General features: G+C 45.2%; 1 protein-coding gene across 3 annotated transcripts in view; it reads left to right on the top strand.

Annotated features, from left to right (window-relative positions):
• The first annotated feature begins 2,828 nt into the window (after positions 1-2,828).
• The window catches only part of LIMS2 (LIM zinc finger domain containing 2), a 32,629-nt gene continuing 26,598 nt past the window's right edge, over positions 2,829-8,859 (top strand). Inside the window, exon 1 of one of the 3 annotated variants that reach the window (XM_041467558.1) lies at positions 2,829-2,981. In XM_041467558.1, the coding sequence (XP_041323492.1) occupies positions 2,971-2,981 (11 nt within the window). In that variant the 5' untranslated portion in view covers positions 2,829-2,970. Of the gene's footprint in view, positions 3,085-8,428; positions 8,541-8,859 lie in introns of those variants that run through there. The other 2 variants (XM_041467559.1, XM_041467557.1) reach the window with 2 other exon arrangements.

Here is an 8,859-nt window from a genome sequence, read left to right as displayed (position 1 = left end):
CAAGCCCTTTCTGACTCTCAGGCAAAGTTTCCTTGGGAATTTGCTTTACACAGCAGAATCCCCCTTGCCTTCTCTTCTCCAGCCCAAGCCAGTCCAGCTCCTTAAGGACTATTGAGAGGGAAATATTGCTCCATCTCTACAAAAGGTGAACAAAGACCCTCGGGTGAACCCAGGCAAGGGGCTGCAGTGGCAAGAAAAAGGAGAGGTGACACACATCTTGCAGTCGGCTTTTGCCAAGGCCAACCTGTGTCAAAGCCAGTGTGTGCCTCCTGGGCTGGGAGGTGCCCGGAGTCCTTGGCTGGATCCCGGCTGAGGGGAGCAGGAGCAGCAGCTCAGGTGCTGTGTGGGAGAAGAACTTGTGGAGGGAAGTGTTCGTACTTTTGTGGTCCAGGAGAGGCAAAGCAGTGTGGAGCCAGGCTGAAGGAAAGCCAGTTTGTCTTGGCCAGGAATGGCTGAGCCCTAGCAGAGAATGGTTTCTTTCCATGAACCTCTGAGTTATGGGTCCAGCACGTTCCCACTGCACCGCTTTGCTCCTACCAGGGTTTAAATGTGACCGCCCCCAGCCCAGTCTGACACTGCTGGCCCTCACTCTCTCCCTCTCTGTTCAGCCCTAGACACACTTTTGTTGTTCCTAGACACGTTATGCTTTCTGAATAAATTGTCTACAAGATTTTCGACCCTTGCCAGTGCTACCTGCTTCTGTCCAAAACCCCTGATGTGTATAATTTTTAAAGTATTTTATATGGCAAAGAGGAAAAAACATGAAGAGTCAGTCCTGCAAACATCTATCCAGGGACCAGATCCTTCTGGTGGTGGTCTGAGGGCATCCTGGTGCGGTGTCAAAAGCCTTTGTGTGGAATTATGTTCCTGTTTACAAAATGCAGTGACAGTCTGCTCTAAATTGTCAGTTCCAACAGCTGTTGATATGGCTCCCATTTATGCCTTTGAAAATTGGACCAAAGATTTTGCAATGATGTTCAGAATATAGAGCATTGCAATATGATACCGATTATGTACCCAAATATGGCAAGAAATAGTACAACAAAACTTGTCTTATTGACCTTTTTTCCCCGCTTTTTTTCCAGTTTATTCTAGAAATTGAAGGTCTATTCTGAAAGACATGTGCTTGTCTGCTGCTCATCTGAAGCACTTCCCTCGATGGCATAGAAAATCTGTTTAAAACACAAGCAAAAAACTAAGTGATATGAATTCAAGACTAAAGTATTCAACACTGAATCAACTCCTGCCAAGTCGAGTTTTCTATCCTGGAAAGACAAGTCAAACAAGCAGAAGAAAACTCTTGTACCAGTGCATCACAACTGGGAAACGTCACAGAGAAAACACTAGTGTTCTTGTATTGTGAAAGGTTTGACTTGCATCCACCTCCCTGGCTGTGCCCCAGGCAGGTCTGATGCTGCTTCTGCTCTGCCCTGAGTTCTGGCTTTCTCATTTGTGTGAATTCTCTCATTTGTGTAAATTCTCTCATTCCTGTGGATACAAATGTCTGGTGGCCTGGCTTTGCTGGCCAGCGCTCTCTCACTCAGCTCCTCAGGAGGACAGGACGGGGGAGAAAATGAGATGAAAACTCTCATAGCTCAATGTAAAATGCAGGGAGACATTGCCTGATTACCATGTGGGCAAACCAGACTGATTTGGGGAAAAATTAACTTACTTCCTTGCCAATCAAAATAGATTGGACAGTGAGGAATAAAGACATAATTAAAACACCTTCCCCCAACCCTCCTTATTCTTCCCAGGCTCAACTTCACTCCTTCAGTCCCAAATCCTCCACCTCCTCAATGAGCAATTGGGAAATTTTTACATAATTTGTTTTTCTTGATTTTGTTTTACTTTGAGTTGCTGTTTTGTTTTCTTCCCCCCCCCCCCCCAAACTCTTTTTCCTCATTAAAATATCTCCACTCAAATTTTTTTTTGCGTTTTTACCCTTCCAATTGTTTCCCCCGTCCTGTGAGAAGGGATGATTTTACTGAAGCCAGGGTTTCATAAAAGGAACTCATGAAAATCTAATACTGCAGTGTGGTGTTTTGCATTAGGATACCTGGCTAACAGTTACTCAGACAGTGATGGGAAGAACGATGTACAATTTTAAATGTTTACTGTAGGGCTGAAAAATGAGATTGTTTGGACACCAGAAAACACAGAGAGCGCAGAGAGAGTTTCTATCACTCTCAAGATGCAACAATACATGTAACAATGGTAGGTCACAGCATGAAAACAAAGTTTGAAACTGCTTTTTGTCAGAGGCTTCCTATGACATTTGGTGGTTCACATCAGAGAATGCTTGAACATGGGCAAGAAGGAATGACACGTTGTCAAAAACGTCGCGCTTGGAGGGGTCCTCCTTGGGGAGTGCGGTCCCTCATCCTTCAGTAGCAATGACCATGACCACTTTGTAGAAGCCGTCCAGACCCGTCTTCTGCACCCGAAGGGTAAAACGCCGGAAAGCCACTTCCCCTCGCCGCGGGGCTGCGCGCAGGGATGAGCAGCCCGCAGAACAGGATGGAAGCGCGGCTGCCCTGATCTCGGAACCAAGTCCCGTCAGCGCGGTGTATGTGACTGCACGCCAGGCAGCGGCTCGGCCCGCGCTGCCCCCTGCGCCCCACACTCACAGCGGCTGCCGTGGGTTTACTGCCAGCTGCGGCGAAGCAGCTTCGGCGGCAGGGCAGGGGCAAGTGCCGTGCCTGTGCCTGTGCCGCCTCCCCCGTCCTTCCGCTCCGCAGCCTCGCTATTCCATATTTCTTTGCCTTTATAGGAAAAGTATGCGCAGGTCCGGGGGGGCTGCCCTGAGTCACCGAGGGCTGCGGTGCCCGCCCACGCCCCAGGGGCCGGGGCCGCCGCCGGGGCGGGGTCAGCCTGGCCGCCGGGGCCGCCGCGCCGCGGCCGAGCCGCGTGTCCCGCCCCGCAGCCCCTCGGCCACAGCCCCTCGGCCACGGCGCGGGGTTCGCCGCCATGACGGGCAGGTGAGGCCGGGCACACGGGAGCCGGGAGGGGGTCTGGGCCGTGCCCGCCTTCACCGCCCTGGGCCGGCCGTGACGTGTCGGGAACAGCTCCTTCTGGCCCCGGGTAACGCCATGGGGGCCTGCGGGAAGGGTCGGGGGAGAAGGCTTTGCTGCTGCGAGGCCTGGGCGGAGCGGGGCACGCTCCGGCCCCGCGTGCGAGCGCGGAGCTGCCGCGCTGTGCTGAGCCCTGCGCGGGGGCACAGCGGAGGGCAGGGCGCAGGCAGAGCTGGGCGGGCAGCTGTAGCTGTGAGCTGTGCTTGCGCACGGCCGGGCTCTCTGGCCGCACGGCGTGACCCAGGCTGGCAGCCTGCCCCCGGTGTGCCCGCACCGCTGCCCTTCTGCCCACAGAGTCACTGTCCTCTTCTTCGAGCTGGCCTTGGAATTCACATGTTCCGCGAGCTGTTTAAATCTGGAGCTTGATTCTCCTCTCGTGCTATCTGACATTGGAGAACGCTGCAAAGCGACTTAATTGACAGCTGTAAATGAGAAGAGGAACGGGGCATTTTGTGAGGGTTTGCATAAGTGCTGTAATGTCACTTTTTTGTCCCATCTGTAAAATAAAACCCAGACGTTATAAGCAGTTTATGAAAATAAGCTTGCTTTTGTGAAATGTTTTGGAGATGAGTAACATGAAGACGTAATACTACAATTAGCTAGGTGCCCTTTTTAGGACACTCATCCTTGTGAGTCCTCCTATGTTACTGTAGTTCTGAAGGATTGTTCTTTGTGATTAGGAATACTGAGATGGATTCAGAGCACTTTGTGTATAAACATTCACTTTCCTTTTGTGTCAAGTCTTGATGTTTGTATTATGCAGCTTTTTCTGATCAAAGTGGATCTTGATTAGTGGTTTGTTGGGTGTGAGAACCTGCTGAATAACTGTGTATGCTCATCTATGTTTTGGGAATGTATTAATTTTGGTCTCTGTGATGACAAATTTATGCTCTTGGGTGATAATACATGCTCAAAACTCTTCTGGGTTTTGCCACATGTCTTTAATGGTCCCTTTTTTATTCTTCTTACATGTGAAGCAGGTGTGTATTTACAAGTTTACATTCGTTTTCTTACAGCTAGGGGAAGACTCAGAAGCCTTAAATGTTCACAGGTCATGGATACCCATCCAGCTCTTAAATGGAGAAAGGATGGGGAGGACTTGGAAAGAACGGTGACTGTATGAATGCAGCTGATTTTTTTTCAGAACTGTGGCATGGTACTGTTTAGAATGACAGGCTCACCTCTGATGAAGGCACTCAGGAGGACAGTGGGAAGTGGGCGGACAGTAATCTTTGACTTCTCTCCATGCTTCCTCTGAAACTTGCCTGTTAAAGTGTAACACTATTCATTGGAAGCTCTGATGTTGAGTGTGAGCCTGGGTGGACAACTCCAGGGTAGCTGAGACACTGCAAAGTGTGCAGTTCAAAGTGATGCAGGACTTCAGTTCCCTTTTCCATGGGTTTACTTCAGAGGGCTGTTAAAATGAGCAGGCCTTGGCTTTAGCTTGTAAAAAGTGAACGCAGGCGTTATTTAATGTTTTCAAAACTGTTTGCCCTGGGAAGTTTGTCAGCTGTGAACGTTTATTTCTAAAGTTCTGTCTGCTGTCATTCCCAGGACAGGACAATTTACTGAAGTTGTTTGTCACAGCTGGAAATAGTATAATCCATTTAGGGTCGTGGTTTCCCAGCAAAGCTTTACCATGTCTGTGCAACGTTGCACTGTTCAGCACCTTGCCTGGCCAATGCCATTGACAAGCACCATGTTCAGTGTTGTTTTTCAGGCTGGGACAGACTCCTATGGCATTGCAAAGAATTCAGCATTGAGAGTGTTCTTCCTTAGATCCAGCTACAGGTGACACTGCTGATGTACCCAGATGTTGTTCCCTGTTTGTTGTCTGGGAGTTCTTCAAGTCTGTTGACATTATGTAGTCAGATGTTCTCCAGCTTTTGGGACATGGGATTTTCAGGATTCTGGGAAGAGATGAACTGCTTCACAGCTGAGCATCCCCACAATATCCATCAGTGGGAACCTTCCTGAGCCAGGAATGGGAATAAATGTCCCTTTGGTGTTGACACAGGGAATGATTGTATTGTCTTACAGTGTTGTAAAGTGAAGAAGACTGGAAAACATGAAGTGCTGAAACAGTATTCTTTTTCACTTCACCTTTCTTAAAAAGTAGAAAGGGCTCTCTTCTAGATACTCTGATTGCAGATGCATTATTATTATTATTAAAGTACATGAAAAATAACTCCATTTTCATTGTGTTCTGTTTCATTTGGCTGCAGAGGCATCTCCTGATGAATTTAAAAAACTGCAGTGATTTGATGTATTGATTTTTAGCATTAGGGAAGAATGTAAGTCCAGGAAAAAGAAGTGCATATCTTTCTTTTTGTGTACTCAGAGTAAAAAAAATTACTAAAATTAGGTGACTATCTAGCAAATGAAATGCAAATCTTAAACATATCACTAGTTACATTTTTACAGTGTGAGGATTGTATTTTGCTAGAGAAAACTGATAACTAGATAATTGGATTTTAGAAATAGTGTTTGTGACTGCCAAGTCTGGGCTGGGCTATTGGAGAAATAGAGGAGGAGAACCACCTCCCTGACCTGCTGGCCACACTCTTTAGTTTTATGAGGTTACATGTTGTTTTAACTACATTTAAAAACTAATTCTGTATAAGATATAGTGTATTAGATGTAAGAACAGTATATTTCTAAGCAGTCTTTCTGTGATTTTCAGTGTTGATAAATACAGTTGATGTGATTTTTTGAGCATTTAGAGTTAACTATGGTACTTCCTCACCAATAAATAAGGGAGGACTGCTTCTAGAATTGTATTTGATGTATTTAGTCCATCTGTTCATTTTGACTTTTGCCTTTTTGAGGATGGTTGGAGTTTGGGGTGGGGTTGATTACTTTTGTCTGGTTGGCTGGATTTTGTTGTTTTATTTTTCTTTGTCTTCGTGATGAGCTTTCTCCTAAGAAAGAGGATCTGTTAATGACCAGTGAGCAAAGCATTGTCAAATGCCCAAAGCAGAAACTAAACAAGAATGAAAGAGGGTTTCCTTTAAGACTTTGCTGCTGTGATGTTGATTACAAAACTCAAAGGTGAAATATGCCTGGGATGTTTTGTGTTGCCTTTAGAAATTCATCTAATACAAACCCAAGAAAAAATATTTCCCAAGTGCATGTTTCAGAGCATAATTATCTTCATAAGAAATTTTTGTTATCACTATACTTAGTCAAATTGGGATCTGGATACGCCTATGTACTTCCTGTAGTCAACAAAAGAGGAGCAGCTGCATTTACAGATATGCTTATTGATTGTTCCTAATCCAGTGAAGGTAAGAAATAACAGTATATTATTTTCAATTAGGCTAGTTAGTTAAATACTTTTTAAAATTCAGTAGAGAGCTGCTGCTGCTTTACATGAAGCAGTTGCAAGTAAAATGGATTGAAAGAGGAGGGAGTATAAAGGACAGTATTACAAACGGTTCTTGGCACTGAGTAGACAGTACCAGCATTAAATAAGAGTTGTTTTATCTCTCTGAGTTAGAAGCAGCAATTTCTGGGTTGATAATGTGGTTTTAATCTTAATCTTTCAATCTAAATTTGCTCTTTGTTGCTCTCTAGATAGGACGGTCCCTAGTCTGTTCTGGGGCCATAGAGGTCCTTCTCTGAGGAAGAACCTGAGAATGCCTGAGAGAAGTCTGGCTGCTTTCTTCTCTGCTTTGGCCCAGAAAGTAACCACCTATAAGAGTTTGACATCAATCCTGTCTCTTAAAAGCAACCTGTCAAGAAGGAAGGAAAAAACAAACCCTTGCATTTTCACTCTATGTGTAAGGTGGCCAGAGAGGAGTGAGTGAGTGAGATTGTGTTGAGGAATGGGAAGACGGGATGTTTGCTGTTGAGATTTTGTTTTTTGGTGTTTTTTTTTTTTTTTCTTTAATTCCCTCATCTTCTCTTTTGAAGAAGACAATCATAGGTTCCATGGAAGAGTGATTATTTGAAAACCAATAGAATCATGTCATATGAGTCACATAAAATCTTAAGTGTTTGAGAGAGAAGGAGGGTTTTTGTCAGATTGCTTAAGGATGAGGGAGATTATTGTTGTGGTGATTTAATATTTTCGTTTTTGCTAGAAGTAAAAAGGTGATTTAAGCTTACATTTTAAAAATTGTTTATTGCTCTAAAATTTCAAAGGTCAACAGAGACACCCAGTATGGAGGATATTTTCCTTTATTCCATTTGTATTCTAAAATAGAAATGGATAAACTACACTACAGTCTGAAAGAAATGGTAGTGGCAGCTTGCTGTCAGGTCAGGAGCTGAAGCTCCCAAGGAAATGGGGAGTGCATTGTAGGTTTTAAGGCTGCTGATTTGTGAGTTTAGAAGTATTTTGTTCTTTATTCATGCCTATTCTACTGGGCCCCAGTAAACCCTTCTGTTTTTCTTTAAGTGTCAGAAGCGATTCCTGCTTGTTAATATTAGTTTAGAACTCATTAAGTCATCAGTCCTCTCATTTTTTTCCTCTGTAGCTTGCCAAGCTGTATTTCATGCTCATGCTACAAAAATCCTTTCTTTTTCTTTTTCGTTTCCCTTTCCCCTTTCCGCCCCTCTACTCTCTTCCCCCTCCCCTGCCTTTTTTTTTTTTTTTTTATTTACTAAAATGTAATTTGTTAGTAATGACTCTTAGGATATTTTTCATGGTAATGCTTGAAGGCAGAGAGCTCTGGAGCCTGGAATGTTAAGTATGTTCTTCCTCCCTGCTTCCTTTCCCTCTGCTGTGTGAGACTTCTGTGGGCTGCAATGAGTCCAGAGAGCAGAAGTCTTTGCAGCCTTGTTTCTTGGAATATGCTTTGTCCAAGTGGAAGGAACAGCTCTGTTGTTTACAGTATCTTAGGACATGGTGTAGTGCAGCAGCCTGCAGGGAAGCACTTGGAGATGCCAGGGTCAGATACTGATCTGCAGTAAACTATAGTGTTTGCTATCAAGACCTCTAGTAATCTGCTTTGCCTTTCTCCATTTCTCTGGACTTTGATCAGAAAGTTTTCTTGATTTAAGTGTCTTAATTATGTGAAGACTCAGGGTTTGGTTTTTTCACCGCAGTTGTAACATTTATACAGATGCATTCTGCAAGGCTAGGAAAGACTGAGGTGCTGATGTAGCCCCTAGTGTGCTGCATTAAGTAAATAATTCCTAGTGGAATACAGGAAAGAGGCTGTCAGATCTTTAAGAATATGGCAGACAGGCAGTGCTTGATGGGGTGTCTATGCATCCTGCTTCAGCTCTTCTAAAATGTAAACGCAACAGCCCAAAGGAAGGTGACTCACTGAGTGTCGGTGCTGCCGGCGTTGCTCCCGCTGTCCCTGCATTCCCCTGCAGAGGGGCCCTGGGTGCCATGGCCGGCCTGAGGCTCCGGGGGCTGGCAGCCTCCAAGCTTTACCAGCGCCGGCAGGATCGCCTGAGTGCCACAGGGTCGCTGCTGAGCAGCAGGACACACACGGCAGCTGGGACTCGTCGGTATGTCTCCAAGATGAAGGGAATGGCGTTGTTAAAGCATTTTCTAGGATTTGATAGATTTTCAGTTCTGGTGGTGGGGCTGTTTTATTTAAAGTGAGAATTGTTGGCACAGAGCCGAAGGGGATGAGGTCGGTTTGTTTTCATTTTCAAGTAGATTAAGAAGGAAAGGACTTTGCTGATGAGAAAGCTTTCAGTTTTTAACAATAACAGGAAAGCAACAATGGAGAACCTTTCCCATTTCAAGCTCTGTGCTAGACTGTTCAGAACCAGCATTAGTGCTTGTGTTGGTTGTGCGTGGCCTGGTGTTTGGTAGCGGGGG

Source organism: Pyrgilauda ruficollis, unplaced genomic scaffold (assembly GCF_017590135.1).
Source record: "Pyrgilauda ruficollis isolate IOZ18807 unplaced genomic scaffold, ASM1759013v1 scaffold209, whole genome shotgun sequence".
In the NCBI taxonomy this organism is placed as follows: domain Eukaryota; kingdom Metazoa; phylum Chordata; class Aves; order Passeriformes; family Passeridae; genus Pyrgilauda; species Pyrgilauda ruficollis.
Note: the sequence above shows the minus strand (reverse complement) of the source record. Positions and strands in the feature narration are given on the sequence as shown.